Source organism: Brachyistius frenatus, unplaced genomic scaffold (genome assembly GCF_029030835.1).
Source record: "Brachyistius frenatus isolate BFR_SWC_R1_liver_20210118 unplaced genomic scaffold, ASM2903083v1 Contig_44, whole genome shotgun sequence".
NCBI classification, from domain to species: domain Eukaryota; kingdom Metazoa; phylum Chordata; class Actinopteri; family Embiotocidae; genus Brachyistius; species Brachyistius frenatus.
In genome coordinates, this window is record NW_027210643.1 from 2650036 (window position 1) to 2668814 (window position 18779).

At 40.9% G+C, this 18779-nt stretch overlaps 1 protein-coding gene across 3 annotated transcripts in view; it reads right to left on the reverse strand.

The window, feature by feature from the left end:
• Window positions 1–18779, reverse strand: part of LOC138623546 (neurexin-3b) — a 301858-nt gene that overhangs the window by 175652 nt on the left and 107427 nt on the right. For 2 of the 3 annotated variants that reach the window (XM_069703129.1, XM_069703128.1), the window contains 2 exons: window positions 2876–3079; window positions 1187–1213 (listed from right to left, as the gene is read on the reverse strand). In XM_069703129.1, coding sequence (XP_069559230.1) covers window positions 1187–1213; window positions 2876–3079 — 231 coding nt within the window. The remainder of the gene's footprint in view (window positions 1–1186; window positions 1214–2875; window positions 3080–18779) is intronic. The other variant, XM_069703130.1, reaches the window with a different exon arrangement.

An 18779-nucleotide genomic window follows, 5' to 3' on the forward strand; every position in this document is an offset into this window, starting at 1 on the left:
AGAGATTTTGTGAAGTTAAGCAATTCGTGGAATCATCCACTAGAGGGCAGTCCAGACCCACTGAGTCTACTGAAAGGCCAGAGCAGCTCTCTCAGTCCTGAATATGCTGCATGATGCTGAAACCAGGTTTAAATTCAAATAAGCAAGGTGGTTGCAGTAGGAGTGATTTCTTAACCAGGAGCAGGATTTTAAGCTGGTAACAAAAACTTATGCTTGTATGATAACTTGCTTTGACCTGTGCAAGAATTGAACATTCTCAGGTCTTTGGCTCTGACTGATGAATCAAATAAGGACACATTGGTTACAAAATGAAATCGATGAAGGAAATTTGTATTTTTTCCAAGAATTGAAAATGCACTTTTCCTTTTTTCACCTTGCTACAATGTGAATACTTTCCTTCTGTAATCAGTAGTATGCAAAATATGTCTGATGAATAAAGCTCAAGATTGACCAAACTTGTTTCGCTGTCACATTTTAAGATGAGTGGAATTTGAATAAAATTAATTTACAGCGACACTATGCATCATCATGAAACAACCAAATTAATTATAATCATCTTTAGAATTTGAACCTTGTAGCATGGGTGTGTATGTATATGCATTTAGTTGTAGTAATCATCTGAAATGAACAGGCATTTACAATGAGCCACCTCAGTAAAGAAATTCACCCCTAAACTCTTCTCTTTCTCTACGAGGCTGAGCACTTAAACAATCATGTAAAATAAGAGTCCTTTTCGTGAGTAAGAGCATGTCCTCTAACAGTCAGTATATCACACTATAAACCTATATACTGCAGTACATGTTAAAAAAAAAAAAAAAAAAAAAAAAAAGGAAGACAATAAAACAAGGCAAGTGAAACACCTTGCCATATATTCCAGTGTAATTGGGAAAACAATATAGCCCATAGAGCCTGAAAGTGTTCAGTGAGTAGCTATAGGCACACAGGAAAAGATTTAGAAGTAGTTGCCTGAATTAATTTGAAAAATAGGCCATTTGAAATATATAGAGTACATTAAGTCCGATTTGCATAACTTTGATCTCTGGCTATTACATTTTGCCTCTCTTATCTGAGAAATCCTCTTATCAGTCCCCTGCATTCACACATTCCTGCCCTTACATCTAGCACACAGGCTACAATCAAACATTGACTGAAGGAAGAAGGCTGCAGAAGAAGAATGTTGACTTACTGGTGTTACAGTTTATCCTGACACAGTCTAGATGGGGAGGGGAGAATAAGTGACAGATGAAATCGCATCCTTCAAGGTTACAGCTGCAGACATCCAAGAGCAAGAAAATGCCACCTTCCGGGGACGGTCACATGACGCCGGCGGCCATTTTAGCCTAGTCGGCTACTGATGGTCAATATCACCATAGTGATATTGGAAATCTACAGTCCAGTTCTTTTTAATCACTATTAATTTATGCAATAATATTGTACCAATGCTGGTCAATATTACTGTACTGATTATGCTGTCTTAACTTCTTTAGTTTCATTTACAGGTTTGCTCATAGCTTCTATTATGTCCAAAAAAAAAAACATCATGGAGTTTGGCAACATGCTCAATTGATAAATTTCAAAATGGTCGCTTGCAATTCAATGGCCACATCGATTTTCCAACCCGGCAACTGGAGCCAAAATATTTCACTAGTAGCCAACTACATAATGCGAAATCAAGTGATTTTATATCAAATATTCAAAGACTGACAGGCTACACGTCGCTTATTAAAAACGACATCTGAGGTTCTGAAAGCTGTGTTTTGTCAGGTGCGGGTTGAAATCCATGTGACCAGGCTGGTCATGTGCCGTCAACCGCGACAGAAAAGTGGGAGCAAACAGCCTCGCGCCACGCAGCACCAACACCCGTACAGAAGCCTACAGACCCTCTCTCAGAGGATCCAATGGGCCCAATGAGCTAGATTATGAATTTAAATTCTTTCTGATTTGAAAGGTAAACTGGAAAACCACCACATTGCAAGAAATATGGACTACAGATGTTCCATGTTTTCAGCAGCTGTGGTAACCGAGAGCACTGCTTTCTATAATTAATGAGTTACATTGAGATGTTTTGTATGTGTCCATACACATTCTGTCTGCATTGTGTTTATTCCAGGTGTACTTGCATAAAGGCCTGCACTCTACTTAAATGTACCACGCGTGCAACCATCTGCAGGCGTGCTGGGTGCTGTGGCATCGGGCTGTTTGCCAGACGGGCCGCAGGCTCTGGGCCTTTGAAGGGGTGAGTGCCATCTTTGAACAAGGCATGGGAGATGCCAGCTAGACCAAGGGTTACTAATGGACAGAGAGAAACATGGACCTGCTATCATGAGGACAAAATTTAAATTAAAATAAATAAAAAGACCACAGCAACGGACCCACATGATAAAAATGCAGCATTGAAATGTAGAAAAGTCGACCTGCAGTCCTAAATAGATGGCAGGAGATCATCTAAAATGGTGCTATTTGAATTAATGCATGTGTCAGAGCGTGCCATCTATGAGGATAATTCAAGAAGTGAAATGCCTCCTTTGGAAAAATGTATCTGGACACAATAATGAGCATGACTAAAATGATCTATGATGTGTTCAGAAGATGTGCTGCAGAGCGTGGGTAACTTTGTTAAGTGTTAGATTGATGGATATAAAAATCTACAAAGACATCTAAGCATCAAGGCAGAAAAAACTTACAGTCCAGGCAAGTCGAAAACAATTCATGCAACTACAAAGACAAACTACAAAACTGGTTTAGTATGTGTTAGGTTTGATATAAAGTCTGGACCAATAAAAGAAAACACAAAAGAACGAAAACACATAGAAACAAGAAGGCCTCCCCCGCAACTTAAGGGGAGGTGAGCCAACAGTGACGGTTTATACGATACCTAAGTTGACTGTCAGTTTGACCCTCCCGCTGTCCAGCTCGAGACGCAGCGTGTCCGCCGACTCGCGGGACGTGGCGGCCATCAGCAAGCCGAACGCCCGCTGAGACATGAAGCGGAGGGAGACGTCCTCGGCCTCGGTGTGCATGACGTTCGGGATCACCACCTTCATGTACATGCTGCCGTCATAAGACAGAGTGGATGACTCTGTGAGAAGGAAAAAGAGGCAAAAAAAAAAAAAAAAATTTCAAATGTTGACGGCGACTTTGCATAAATATTACATTTTGTTTTAGTTAATGCAAAGTTTTTTTGTACCAAAAAAGTACAGGGGGGGAAAGGAGAGACTCCTATTTGTGCATGTGCAAAAACAAGAGATACCATCACAGCAGCACAAAATATGGCAATATACTGCATCCACTTCGTCTCCTTCTGACAGCTTTGTTTATGCTACTGGAGCTTCCGATAAGATAAAAGAAAGAGTGTGCTATGAAAGCAAATACACTGATGCTCAGTGAAGAAAAGTGAAACCACTTTAAAAATGGGAGGAATGAATGCTGGCATGTCTCTTATATTTTGTCAATGGGAAACACGCACACACACGTCCCACATGCCTAGTTGCAGCTGTACTCATCATCCATCGAGTGACAAGCTAGTGTCTGGGAGCTCAAGCTGCTGTGGCGCACACACACACGCACACACACACGCTGCTCAGGGTGCAGAAAATTAAATCATCATGCTCCTTCCTCCTCTTCCGGGCAACTCCCCTTCATACAGTAGATGTGAGTGGGTGTCCTGGCTCTAACTTTAAGATCTTGTTTTGTAAATGTTAAAATCAGAGCAGGATATGCAAATACGGCCACACTCTATTAACGTGCAAACGTGCAGGGGGTTTGCATGATATTCTTTTCCTTTCTTTCGTGTTTGAAAACAGCAGAGAGAACCAAAGTAAGTGTGGCAAAGAAAGAGGAAGACTGTCAGCAGACTGGAGGCCTCTTGGGGGGGGGGGGGGGGCAGATTAAAAAGGGTATCCAACCATGAAATACCTGTTTTGACACCTCAGCTTTTACAAGAAAAAAAAAAAATAGCCCTGTGGCCTCAGAAATGCACCACCATTCGGACGGCCTCTGGGGAAATGCTGAGGCATGTAGGTGAGAGGTTTCGGAGCATCACACGCGAGGCGGGTTGTACATGTAAACGATGAATTGTGGCATGGCTCGTACCGTGTTTGGATACAGGATGAGGTGCCGTTTCCAGGTCGATTTGTACAGAAAAGCTTTCACTCATGCAAAAGGTACTGCTTTATAAGGAATATTGGATTTTTCTTCACTTGGGTGTCAAAATTCATGTGATAGGTTGAAAAATTCATATGTAAGCAGCGCGAAATTGTTCAACCATTCGTCTCACCGAGCTGGGCGCTGCTATACACGCCCCACATTTGTCTGTGTTGCTTTTAAGGCTGTTGTAAAATCCATTCTGTGAACAAGCTGTCGACTGTAGCCTGGAGGATAATGAAACCTTGGCTCACCATTGTTCTAGTCAATTTTAAACTGCATGGCCTCCCTCCCTCTTTGTGTCTCCTTCACTCTCGTGCACACACTTAAAAAAAAACAACCCGCGGTCACACATCCACCCGCACGAGCACACCAGTCCGTCCACAGACGGGAGCTCCTAACTGACAGGGGCACATATTGATCTGTGAGCCAGGTCAGGTCCCAGGTTCACGCTAGAAGGAGAAAGAAAACGTGGTGAGAGTCAACCTCCAAGCACACTCCAAGAGACAAGGAGGGACGTAAACACTGGCCTCTGAAACAAACTGTGAGGGAGTTTAAGCAGAATTAGCATAGCGCCCTCTGTAAAAATATTTCTGAATATTTGTTCAGAGGCTTGTTGCTATGACAATTTAACATCGGGATCTTTAGTGCAGAACCTTTGGCTGTAGCCTCCTCCATTGCTGTAAAACAGTAGATAAATTGATTTGCATTATGACCCTTCACTGGCAAAATTTGATTCATTTGGTATGAAAATTGAGAAAGGCTGGAAGAGTCGTGCAACTGAATGACTTAATCCCCTTTCCAATGATCATAGGGCTAAACAGGAAGGAAGTTATCTGGTTCAGCCAGCATACGTCCCTGGTGGCGTGTTCTGCCCGTAGAGCGTGCCTTGTATGCACTGACCTGTATCACTAAGCACCAGACTTAAAAACCCTGGATACAGTTGAATACAGGGAGATATACTTGGTGGTGATAAGCCTAATCATCACTAAGTCAACTTTTTGACAAGAACTTGAATGCAACAGAAGTTAATTTCTAGGTTTAAATAAGTTACTTACTGACTCTAAACTTTAAAGGTGTGAAACAAATTTATGTTGGAATTGGATGTGTTTCTTTACGGCCTTTATGCGCCACTAGTTGGGAAAAATAAACCACTGGAAGTCAACAGGTGGTAAAAAAAAAAATCAGCCCTGTTGAGACAGCAGTGCCAGACGTGGAGAGTACTAAACAGTATCCTAGAAGTAATGGGCACTCCTCCCAAATACATGGAAGTAAGATTAGAAAACACTAATGTTGTGTTCCAAATGTCATACTTGTGTACTAACTCTCACTATTTCAAAACAGTCCAAAAAAGAAGTATGAAATGCTGGACACCTTCCACCCTAAACAGCCACCATCTTGGCTGGTGGCGGGGCCACCGATGTAAAGAATTTTCAATTTAAGATGTCTGAAGAAGCTGCAGCTGAACACCAAACAAAAGTGTTTGTTTTTCACTGCTGCTGCTGGACAGAATAATCAGTGTGCTCATTCAGTGTATTAAATAGAGGGCACAAAAACACGTAAATATTTGGGTAAGATCATTAAGCTGTAGGGTGATGTATTCTAAAGCTGAGGTTATTTCCGGTCAGTGCAGAACGGCAGTGTACAATGTGAAACAACACTCCCCTGTCAAAATTCCTGTACTGCACAAAGTGTGTCATTGTGAAAACAGCATATGCGTGTCCAGCCATGCTAATGGCTATACTTATCCCTTATGAAAAATGCTAATGCAAGAGATAATCACAACATTTCATGGTAATGTACCTCACTGAGACAGTACAGCCTGGACCAAAATGGTAGACTGACTGACTGATTGGTAGACGGACCAACAGTACTACCATCAGAAAAGAAAAAAGAATGCTCAACACGTCTGCTGTTCTTTGCTGTAAAGACTCTTTGCGTGCACAAATTTGATTGAGCTGTCTAAGTTCATGATAACAATCCACAAATCTGTAAAACTGAACCTCCCAATATGGCCGACTGCTCCACAGTCATCAGTGTGCTGTTTAAACATGACGTCTCATTTCAGAGCTCTGCTTTGGCGTACAGCACCCCTTCTGAGGAAAAACAGTCCCAAATGTGCCCGACTGGCATCGACCCATCTCAGCTGTGTTCGGCTGTGTTGTATTTAAATGGATTTTCATTGTCTTCGAAAGTAGAGGGAACTTTTGAGTTGACAGATGTTCTGTGTATTTTTATTCCCAGTACATGTCTTTTGCTGCTTTGAGAGGCAGAAAACTTAACTCGAGGAAAGGCTGGGCTCGTTTAGATGATGTCCACCTGCTTAATTTAGAACCACCGAGGACAGGTTCAAGAAGAAAAAGAGAAAACCTCATTAAATTCAAACTCCCAAGACAACCGACGGGAAATGATTGACAGAACAGAACCGCTTCTCTTTCTACTGCTACTCCCTTATCAAATACTTTGAAATAATAATGCAAGTCCATAAACATTAATAAAATAATAATTACCACCAAGCATCAGAGTGAAAACATTCAACAATCAATCCTGTCTCGCTTTTGCCCACCAAAAATATTAATTTCTTAGTGGTGAACATTAAATTAATGTTTTTAAAAAAATGCTATTTTTGCTCTCAAGTATCAGAGTGTTAAGAGGAGCATCATGGTACAGAAATACACCAGCTGCAGCTGTAGTTGTGTTGGTCATCAGCTCTTTATTCCCATCAGCGGTGACCTCCTTTCTAGGTTCATGCCAGTGGCCCGCCTGCAGCTCTGCAGTACTGAGCACATTTTCCTGTTCGCACAAGAAGAAATCAAAGTGACACACTTGTGCATGTCGTTTGTATTAAACAACTAAAGGACACACATCTGAGCAATAGTACTTATCACCAACATCACACATTTGTACATGCGTACTCGATGCAAAAGCTGCTGTGTCATCGTACAATCGTACAAAACCAGGTCAAAATATGTCCTGACTATGTAGGAAATACCAGATAGCTTTTAATTTGAAATAAAGGCTGTTCATTTGAAGGGGACAAAAGAAGTTACACGACCAATGGTGTTGCTTTAGCACTCACTCAATAACAGATATTCATGTTGTAGTGGCCCGTTTTCATAATCTGGCCAAAAAGCCTTCCATGTACCAACCAGAAAGAGACTTTTATTGTGAAGCAGCTACAGGAAATGGTGTGTGTTCGCCTGCGAGTAAAAATGCATAGTTTTAACAAATCAGAAACTTTAGGCTATTATGTTGGCAGAGAGGTGGGCAGTGCTATCTGCAATAATACCATTTGTAAAACCCTTAACCCTTTAAATTGGAGGAAAAAACAAAAGCAAGACTGGTTAAAATATCAATAATAATATCTCATTAAACAGTAAAACGGTGTGAATGCAGGTCAAAGTTGAACCAGGATGTCGGTGGATGTTAAGAGACAGTGAATAGGTAATCATTTTAGTTTTGTCGTATTTTCTCTTTCAAATAATTTAGTATAACTTGATTCTCAGCAACTCAGATCTCTACCACGGTGCCTACAATTCTATTGCTGTAAGAAAAGCGAAGGCTCAAACTACAGAACCAGGACTCAGATTGTATGAAATCCAATTGCCCCTTTCAACTCACATTAAGTCTTTCACATTCCATCAGGTTATTTTACTAACTTTCTCTAGGTATGACAGTAATTCAGAGAAAGTCGTGGTATTGTGCGAAGCTTAATCATAGTTCCTAGAGGAATGCCTGAGCGGTGAAGAAGCAAATGCAGCTGCACCAAACATCACTTTACATTTATAAAGTCCTAAACACCAGGCTCCGCATGAAGTGAAGCCTGCTTATGTGATCACAGTCATTCATACCCGATGTAAAGCTAATAACCCGCATCAGCAAGATACAGCAGGTGATTGCACTCCATACAGCCACAGTGTGTTTAAACTTGTATGAATACACAACATCTACGAAACACACAACACAGCAGCACAGTCGCAGCTACACAATGTGCTTCTCTGTAATTTGGTATTTCTTAAGAGAGATATCAGCCGCAATGAGGATGTCATTTCAGATGGTAATTAAGCTGCTACTTGTCAGTCTGTGTGCATGTGTGCGTGCGTGCGTGCGTGTGTGTGTGTGTGTGTGTGTGCGTGTGTGTGCGGGGGGATTGTGTGTGCGGTGTGTATGTGTGTGTTTTCCAATAAGTGCCGCACTTTCCATAATTAGCAGTCCAACTGAAGCAGGAGATGGAGGAGGAGGAAAGCTATTAAGTGAGAAGCTTCACAAATATTCAGGGTATAGAGGGGGTAGTAAGCTAGTCAAATCTCTTCAGCACACACACACACACACACACACACACACACACACACACACACACACACACACACACACACACACACACACACACACACACACACACACACACACACACACACACTGTAGTCCTGTTCAATCTGTTTTCTTTCTCTCCATTTTCCCTCTCAGTGTTTCCATTATTTACTTGCCTTGGCTGTAACTGTGTAGGATTATAAAATGTTTTTCCCTTAACAGAGTGACAAGTCTTTGTTTCGATAAACAAACAAGAGCCTTGACTGTCATTGTGGTATTTCTTGTGAATGCCTGTCAACCCCCCCCTCCCCCCACCCGCCCTTCCACCCCCCTCCTCACACACACACACACACACACACACACACAGTCTGCTGTCACTTCAATCTTTAACGTTCAAGAATCATATCCTCCTCCTGACAGCGAGAATAAGGACACTGATAAAAAAAATCTTACAAACACTAAGTGAGTCTCCTTTTTGCGTGCACATACTGCGTGTTTATGGGCGTGATGCTCTTCCACTGTTTGTGTACTATGTCTATACATACTGAGGCAGTGGAAAACTTGAACGTAGAGGCTCTTGGCTGTGGACGTTTTCCACAGTAATCCTCACCATGTGATTCACTCTGGGGACACACGCGCACACACAGACACACAAACAATGTGCTGCTGCAACACAAGACCATCAAACCCACCAAAAATATCCCAACAGACTACACTGCGCTCTTCACAGCATACTCTAGTCCAAAAAAATCCAAACCCTGTGCGATAGAAAAACACTTAAATAAGACATCAATGCATTTTAAATATGGGGGAAAATCTAATATAACAGTGAATACGTTAGAGACATTACAATGGTTCAAGTCTGATGAAGTATGAGGCTCTTAGTGTGTTATTACAGTAAGTCATAAAATTTAAGCACTGGGACTTTAATCCTAGCTCCTGTTTAAATTTACTCCAAGTATGCCTGACAGTGTGAGAGCCAATATTTGTACTCCCTCAAAGCACAAAATTACCTTAAAATATCACCGAGGGGTTTTTACAGGGGCGCTGATCGAACAGCTCAATGTCACTGTTTGCTTACTGTAACCTTGTGTTGACGTTAATTCATTTTAATGGTAATTTCAATGTCGAAATGTACATTTCCCCCGGCACTGTGTTCCCAGGATGGTACTTTGGAAGAAAACCTTACTTAAGTTTAATTTATTTGACTTTTGTTTTTTTGCCATGACGACGGAAAAAGACAAACCTTGTCAAGCTGGTAAGTCTAACGTGTTAGCACACACTTCACATCCAGCAGACACAGAGGCACATTAGTTTTCATTTTGAGTCGCGTCTTACCACGTGTTTGAATTAAAACTCATTTTCCTGTAAATTTGTAATTATTTAATACATTTGTTTTGGTTTCCACAAACTCCTAACAGGAAAAAAAAAAGCTGACAAAACAGGAAACTGGAAATACCAAAGTCCAGAAAAGCGGGGTCCAAAAAGTCATGGAGGAGACATGGCAATCCAAAAACATAGGAAAACTAACACCAAGAGAAGACTAAATACAGCAGGGAGAGGAGGACAACGAGAGACAGCTGAAACCTATCCGGACGGGTCACACAATCACACAAACAGGAAACACACACAAGGGAAAGAGGTAAAGTAAACTAAGACACAGATGAGGGACTACAAAAAAAAAAAAAAAAAAAAAAAAAAAAAAACAGGATGTAAAACAAACCAACAGGCAGAGCAATGACAGAATTTTGTAGATTTTGTGTTGTAAGATAAGAAAGGCCAATCAAGCTATGGCTAAATGCTACAACTTTCCTTCTATGATAAAATTAGTTTTTGACTGCTGTCATTTGTGTCTGCTGTTTTTAATTATCTGTTGTAAATGATCATTTATTTCATTTACTAAGCGACCAAAAATGAATTCACTTCAAAAGAATCTAAAAAGCTTCACAGAGTTGAGAGGAACTCCCGAGTCAGGTGATAATTCTGTGTTTATCACTGACAGGGACCTCTCTCAAATTACACAGTCACTTGATCTATCGTTAAATTATTAATGTGCCAGGCTTTAATGAAATACAAGTAAAATAATGAACAACTTAACTAACAAGTGCAGTCCGTGCTCATGATGAGTCAGAGGTTTCTTGATCGCCAATTCACCTTTTCTCTCTGCTATTCTAACTTTTCTTTGTAATGGACACGCAGTGACTTGCAGAGAAATCCTAAAAAGGTAAAATACAATGCTGAGTCTCAACACAGATTTAAGAAATAGTATGTGCTAAGCACTTTAAAGAATGGCAACCTCTTCAGACAGCAAAACTCAGGATGAGGTCAGTGCACTCGTGGGGATTATCAAATATTCCGTCATGCTCAACCTAAGCAGGCCGTGATGAATCTATCAGGATATCAAAAATCACAAGGGGTAGTGTAGAGTCAATATGAAACAGTAAGCGGTTTTGTGCATCAGACATATTGAATAGGCTTTACACGGGGATGAGGTAAATCTGCAGAGCTTTATCAACATGTGACAGATAACACTTGTGTCGGGAAAAAGCTGCTGCACATTAAATTTCAAGTACGATTCCATAAAAGTCACCACACTGTGCTATACTGTATTGTAGGTCAGGAGCTTCATCGTGACTGAATCCTTCCCACGGTGTCTTTGGCTTAAAACTACCGGTGATATACAGCAAGTCGTGGAATGGCATTCCTGAACAGTCCGTTTGGTGGCTTAAGATGGATTAATAAAAGCCAAGCGGTAATATTTGACCTGAAGGATGTTGACGTTACGATTAATGACTGTTTTTGATGAGAAATGGAAGTAAAATTCATGCTTAGTACGTAGCTACACACACACACGGACACGAGGGTGCCTTGGTGTCCAAAAACACACACACATAGACAACAATGAGCAAACCCTTGATACCTTACATTAACCTTTACAAATGGTGTACAAAGACTGTTGTATCCAAAGCATGGAAAGCCCCAGATCTGCCCCAACTCAGTGTAGCCTGAAATTGTAGACGGAGGTTTAAATAAAATTGTTCCTGTCCTGTCTGGAGATTCAGGGATTCAAACTGTTCAGCGGTCAGGTTTTAGTAAACGGTGGATTTTGCGACAAGTCCAAATGCCAAGGAGAAGATCTGTTGAAGAGTAGAGCCAAGCTACAGGTCCCGGTGGAGGAATAGTCGGGACTATTTCCTTCAGAAGACGGATTTACTTCTCCATTTTCATCCAGAGACCTAAACGAACACGTCCTTGGCCCCAACGATTGATCCACTATTTTCACAATCAAAAACTGGACCCAAGAATATTAAACAGATTATTTTTGTACAGATTTTCATTATTTTAGTTTGTTGTTTTGGGATTAATTGTATATATGCTGTCCAAAACATCTGAACTGCAGTTAATCTGTTCAACACATATTCACGCAAATTTCTTCTTACTGGTATTCAAGCCTTGAGCTCCTGCCATCCTAGTCCTTCTCACACTGGTCCACATTTATCTTGTTATTGATAGTTTTCTAAGTGTAATCGGGGTTCCACTGTCAGAGAGGGGGGAAAAGGTGTCACCTCTGCTGTGTACAGGGTTAAAGTTAACTTTTGAAGCTTCTTTTAACCAGAATATACCAACCGGGAGGTTCCTTTGGAGGGTCATGCTCTGATCAGACACTTACTGAGGCCAAAAGGGTAATTTTGGGGACAGACGTGCTTTTTTAGGACAGTACTGAAGGATGGAAATGTACCTTTAAGGAACAGGCATATAAAACTGGTATAATAGAAGAATACTTGAGTTATCAGCCCAAAAAGGACAGGATGGCCTATCCTCCCGACTTTTACGGTTCCAGCCTGTAATCGCACTATAAACTTAGTAAAAACAGCACCATGTTTCCCGCAACTGCTCTGTGTTCCTCTGCTGGGAGAATTTGTTGATAAAGTACATTGGATTTATGGGTTTGCCTGGGAGTGCTGCTGTGTTGCATCGGGCCACGGTGGACAAAGATACGTCCTGTAAATGTGCTTAATGTTGGTGAGTCTGGATGTGTGGGATAAGGAAAAAAGCAACGATCAATTTTACACGTTTTTACAAGATTAACAGACAAGGGAACAGTGGTTGAGTGAGGGTGAGGCCAGAGTTGGCTGTAACTGTAAAAAAAAAAAATCAATTTGAGCTGAAACGATTCGTTGATTAGTTGATGCAAAGAAAACTAAAGGGCAATTCCATATCATTTACTGTAAGTAATCTTCTTCTAACGAATTCTAATTTCATGTTCTCACTTGTGAGTATTCCCACTATTTATATTACTGTGAACTGAACATCTTTAAGGTTGGTAGTTGTTCAGAAAACAAACAAGCCAACTGAAGACAGCACCTTGGGCTTGAGGAAATTGTCATTTTTAAACATTTTAAAGGTCAAAATAATTATAGTTATAGCTGTTAGTTACATAAACAACCTACATTGTAAAATTGATAAATATGCGTATATCAGGTAAGAGTGTGATTAACAAGAGGCACAGTGTAGGCCTATAGTTATGCTGTGGGTTTCCTTAAAAGCTTGACTTATACCGGAACAATTCTGAATCATGTAAGCCACATGTTTAACAAATGAAAATGTTGTAGTGCTATAAAAGTCAGTCACTTCTGGTAAACTGATCTGTACCTCCTGTTCAGTGTTTAAACCACTGAGTTTGCAAATTAAATGTGCAGCAGCTACCTTTATTGCTCTCCAGAGGGAAAAGCTGTTGCCTAATACTCATCCTGACACAGCAGGTGGACACCGGTGTGCGTTTAGCTGTACCGAACTTCCAAAGAATCAGTCACCATCCTCTTCGACCCTTGTCACTACAAAGAAAACCTTCACCCGAGAGTTAAATGTGCAGTATGCACACCTGCAGGTCCAGACAGTGAACCGCAGCACCATTGGAGGGCAGCAAAGTCAAAGACAGCCGCCTGCTGCTGACACCAGCTTCTCATCTGACTTGTTAGGAGATGAAACAAGGTGTAGATGAGAAAGGTGGAGTCATAAGACCAGATTAAAAAAAAAAGAAGAGGAAAATTAGATTTCTGAGTGTTGACAAAGAAATAAAAAAACCGCTAAAAATGAGGAACAAGCAACAGACATAATATGAATAGATGAGGTTAGTTGAATAAGTATTACATTAAGTTTAAGGGAAAGTAGATGACATACAAATTCCAGATGCATTGTTTGAATAATATTCTGCAAAAGAATTGTGTCTATTGTTAAAAGGAGACATTATTAGAAAATGCTAACTCATGCTATTTCATGAAACGCATCTCAAATATCACTATAAGCCTCAGGGTGAAGTTCTATCTCCCATAAAAGAGCACGGTGAACACTTGTATTATTTATTTTACTTTTTTTATCCTACAAATCAGTCGGTCTCTCTGGGAATCATCCTCCCTGCTGCCGGCAGAGGTTTGGAGACTTGTCAATTTCTCAGATGGCCGAACACTGAAGGCTTGATTTCCTCTGTGTTCTCTCTCTCCTTCTCTCTGCATGTGTGAGAGAGCGGGAGGGAAAACCACACAAGAGGACGAGGGAGAGTCGCGTGTGTTGTCGAGAAAGGGAAAGAAAAAGGCAGCAAATGAAATGAGACATAAGATACTGAAAGCAGGCAGGGGACGGAGGGAGGAGGGGGGGGGGTTCCGCCTACCCCCAATCCTCCCTATTCTGCATGGTGTGTCACTATGAGAGTGTGCGTTTACATAACCCAGCGCAGTTCCTAAGCACACATTTAATTACAAATGGGGATTAGGGAGCAAAGTCATGGCGTACCAAGCAGCGAAAAAACTGAAACGAACAGATCATTTTTAAAGTGCAGGAGGATCTGTTCTTCTCCGGGGTAAACATTGTCAAACAAATCTCTTGTCTCTCTGCCGCTGCCTCTCTGGCATTTTCTACAATCCAGTCAACAGTTTGTACCCCCCTCTTCATCTACTACCTCATCCCGCTCCCGTTCCCTTTTGTTTTCATGCCACTGTATGAATCTGAGTTGCGTCAGTCACTACACCGGCATAGTGTTTCAACACAGGAGGCCGACTGTCAGCTCGCCACGAGTCTTGTCTTCTGGCGCTGCGGGCGGGAAACAGCATCTTTAATGGCAGGCAACTCAAATCTCCTCAGCAGGAGAGGAGAAGGGAGGACATTTCACTCCACTTCTCCTGCATGTGTTCAGGGAAATTACCCACAGCTGGCGATCGCAAGATTTAACATCCATTCAGCATGACCTCCAATCACGTAGGACCTTCTCCCTGCAAAACCACCATTTCAGCAAATGTCGGGGGGAAGAATTAGAGGATAGTGAGCGGAAAGAAAAAAAATTCCTTTCCCAAGTCTCAGCGCTGTATTGTGCCGATAGCTCAACCACAGAACACGGCTTGAAAAAAAAACACACGTGACACGCTTGATAATGCAGAAGATACCAAACCCATTATTCTGCTCCATTCAACAATCATTCAACATTGGGAAGCAGATAAGTGTTAAAAGACAAATTTGAAGAAAGCCGAGACGAGGAGTGAATAGAAACTCGTTGTTGAGACTGGGAAATATTAAATAATAAAAAAGAATAATAAAAAAAGGGAAACGCAAGCATTTTGTACACCCAGCACAAAACGAGAACGTTTCAGCTTCAGATGAAAAAGGATTCATTTAGCATGCTTCCCAAAACAGCCCAAACACAGGCACACAAATCTCAGCGGTTCGACTTGTGCAGCGATGTCCCATCAGTTGGAGAAAAAGCTAAATGAAAAGAAGCAAAATTTAAGTCATGTAAAAAAAAAAAAAAAAAAAAAAAAAAAAGACTTTTTTTTAACAAGCGGGGTACATTAATTGCTTCATTTTGACATTGCGGAAAGTCTTGGAAAAATGAGTGACTTATTTCCAGGCGTTGAAACAGAATCCACAGAAGGATCAGATGGGTATGTGTTGACAGGCACCTATGGTTTTCAAAGGCCCGGCAGGCTGTAAAAAATTCAAGCGCCGTGTCAGAGCACCTTGACACATCTATTCTAAATCGAGTCAAACAGCTTCTGGTGTCACACTGACTGCTGACACCTTTCAACACATAAGGACTTAAAAGTATATTGTTTATTTTTTCACCACGAGGAAATATACTTCATTCATCCTTCATGTTGATATAGCGATGTATTCTTATGTATTTCTTTTTTATAGGGATGTCAGTATGCTTGTTAGTTACACGCTAGCGGAGAAACAAATATATCCTGGGTGGAGGAAGTGTGACAGGTGATTTATCACATGGATAAAATATGGAGTATCCGTGGTCACTAACACACCTAAACATTTAGTATCATTACCGCTCTTAAGTAAGTATGATGTAGTGATATTGGATGGAGTGGTGAACTGCGGGTGCTGCTGCTGCTTCAAATCTACCACCTGCAGTGCACCACCGAAGCATCATGTGCTAAATGAAGTGAGTCAGTTAGTACATCCAGATCCAGTGAGCCTTTATGGGAATCAAAATCTCACACTATAAATTTCAAAGCAAAAAAAAAAAAAAAAAAGTCTAGGAAATAAAGTCCAACCAAGTCTATTAAATCTATTCATCTACTAAAAATTGAAATGTCTCTCCAATAATGTCAATTACAGGGCGGTAAATCTGTGTGTATGAAGTCCGACGTCCTGTTTTACAAGGCTGACTGCTCAGCCATTATTCTCCAGCCGAGCTCTTCACTCTCATCTGTCTCCACTGTTCACTTGCCGTATCTCACTCCACCCCAACCCCCCGTTTTGTATCGCCAGCCTCCTTCTCTTTCCTCCTTGTTTTTGCCATCCTCCATTTTACACCCTTCCCCCCTCCCTTTTCTCCCTCTTTTGTCCTGTGTAAGTATGTAATGGCTGGCCTGTTAGTCAGGGCAGACCTTGAAGTGTCATTTTCTCTGTCTGCTGAGATAAATGTCCCAGCAAAGGTGCTTATCACCCGTTCACGGCGAGAAGTGGGGCTGGTGAAAAGGCGAGGGAGAGATGAAGGTGAAAGGGAGTTACAGTACAGCAGCAGGGGATGGGAGGGGTCACAGATGTGTGGTGGATTTATGTTTTTTTTTACTACTATTTTTTCTTAAAAGAGAGAAACACAAACACAAAAGTCAGGTGTTTTCTAAACTTCCAGCTTTCTGTTCGTGGGCAAAGAGGAAGATGAAACTATTTTCACTTCAAGTGACGAAGCTGAGGGCGGCACAGAATGCCTAATAATGATTCCTCAGCTTCTAAAGGCTTCCTCGCCCTTCCTTCTCTGGGTGGATATCTACTTTAGAAGTATCTGGAAGGCTCCAGTTGTATATTTCATCCTATCTCACTACACGATAATGGTTTTCTCCAAATGCCATAGCTAAGCTGAAAGAAAAAAGAAAAGCTGCTGAAAGGTGAGTCACTTTTCTGTGCGTACTAGACAGCTGCACAGTTATCAACCTTGAAGTGATGTTCTTTTATTCAAACCAAATTGCCACACGCTAGACGGCAGCTTTATATCGCCCTCATGGACTCATACTGCCAATCAGAAATGTGACCTTGGAGATGAAGCAACAAACATTCTCCAATTCTTCCTTTTTACAATCATAAAAGCTCTCCAGCGTTATCTCACCGTGATTTATGTGGTTGGTCGGGTCCAACCCACATGGCTGATATGTGTTTGATGTGAGATGTTTCAGTTCAGGTTAATTGAAGCACATTTTTTAAATGAGACACAAAAGAAAAATGCCAGACAAAAACATGACCCAAACAAAGACATTTGCAAGGATAAACTCCTCCAGCCGTAATTTATGTTAAATATCACACTGTTAAAATGATTGACAGCCTTTGAATAATGTTAATAAGCTAAAAACAGTCACATACCCAATGTGCAATTCTGTTGCATACACTTGTCACTTAATTTGACACGAACATAAGTGTTGAGCTGTCGGTGCGCACAGGATGACACTCTGACACTTTATTTCTCGAAGTGAGGAAATAACATGTTTAAAGTTCTCTTAATCAGGTTGACTTTCATTTACATTTTTCAAAGGTTAGAAGATCTAGTTATACAATTCCTTATACACACATAAAGCATCCTGCACAAGAGCCAATAACAACAAATGAAGTGTGCAAAGTTGTCATCTTGACCTATAGGGCATGTTGATTAATTCACGAAGTCAGCCTGAAGCCTCGTTTTGATCTGTTTCCATTTGCCCTCTTTAAGTTACTGCAAAATGCTTTAATACAAGAGGAACACTTCCCTTATCCATTTGAAATTAAAAGCCCTCTAGCTTTTAGGCAGAAACCCTGGATTTCTTAACAAGACTTTTAATGTTATATTATAGTATGTTGGAAATGAGCATAAAAAAAACTAGCATGATAATAATTTCTGTCAAACATCAAACTATTTTCTGGTTCTCTGTGCATTCAATTTAAACATTTTACAGTTTAAACATACCTGTCATGGCCAATTTACATACAGCAAGTTATGCTCGATAATTTGTAATTACTCCAAATTTCAAGATAACTCTAATTGCAGCTACATAGTGTACAGAGTGAGCAGCGTAAAATACACACTGAAAACCTGTCTTCTCATATTTTTTACATATCCTCAATAATATGATGATTTAGCTTTTTATAAGTGGATTTATTTTACTGTGTGAGAAGCAAAATACAGCACAGTGCGCAAGTCTGGTTTGACGTATAGAATCAAAATCGTATGTGTCAGTAAATGGCACCTGACCAGAGGAAATAATTTGCACAAAGGCAGCCTCACAATTATTATCGGGCTCGAGGATTGAGGGAGACTTTCAGACAGATCAAGTTTTTTTTTCTCCCTCTGTGGGTGGAAAAAGGCATTTAGAACAAGCATTTAAATTATGCCAGTCTAACCGTGTTGGAACTGGCATTTAGCATACGTGAGGAGCCGAGCTCATCTGAATACAAATGGGTTTGGGAAAGACTTTCTTTTTCAAATTATGAACATCTTATCAAATTAAGAGTTGGTGCACAGGGACATCCCAACCTTTTGGAACCATATTTTTTGCCATTATTGTGAAGGACACAATGGGTAGTATTTATTGCAGTCAGATTAAGAGTTAAGCGACGATGAACGTGAAGGTGAGATGAAGGGCTATTTGTAACTTGTTGTGATGGTAAAGTGCTTTTACTTTGACACTGTGGTATCATCATCCTGAGCAGCGTTTCCCCAACTATGCAGACAGCCTTGGGAGGGCGGGACGGGTCGTCACCCTAACCTCCCCTTCGCTCGATAGCATTAGCCGTTAGCATCCTTACTACTTTCTGTAGCTTCAGGTAGGGTGCGTTTTAAAAATGCAGATATT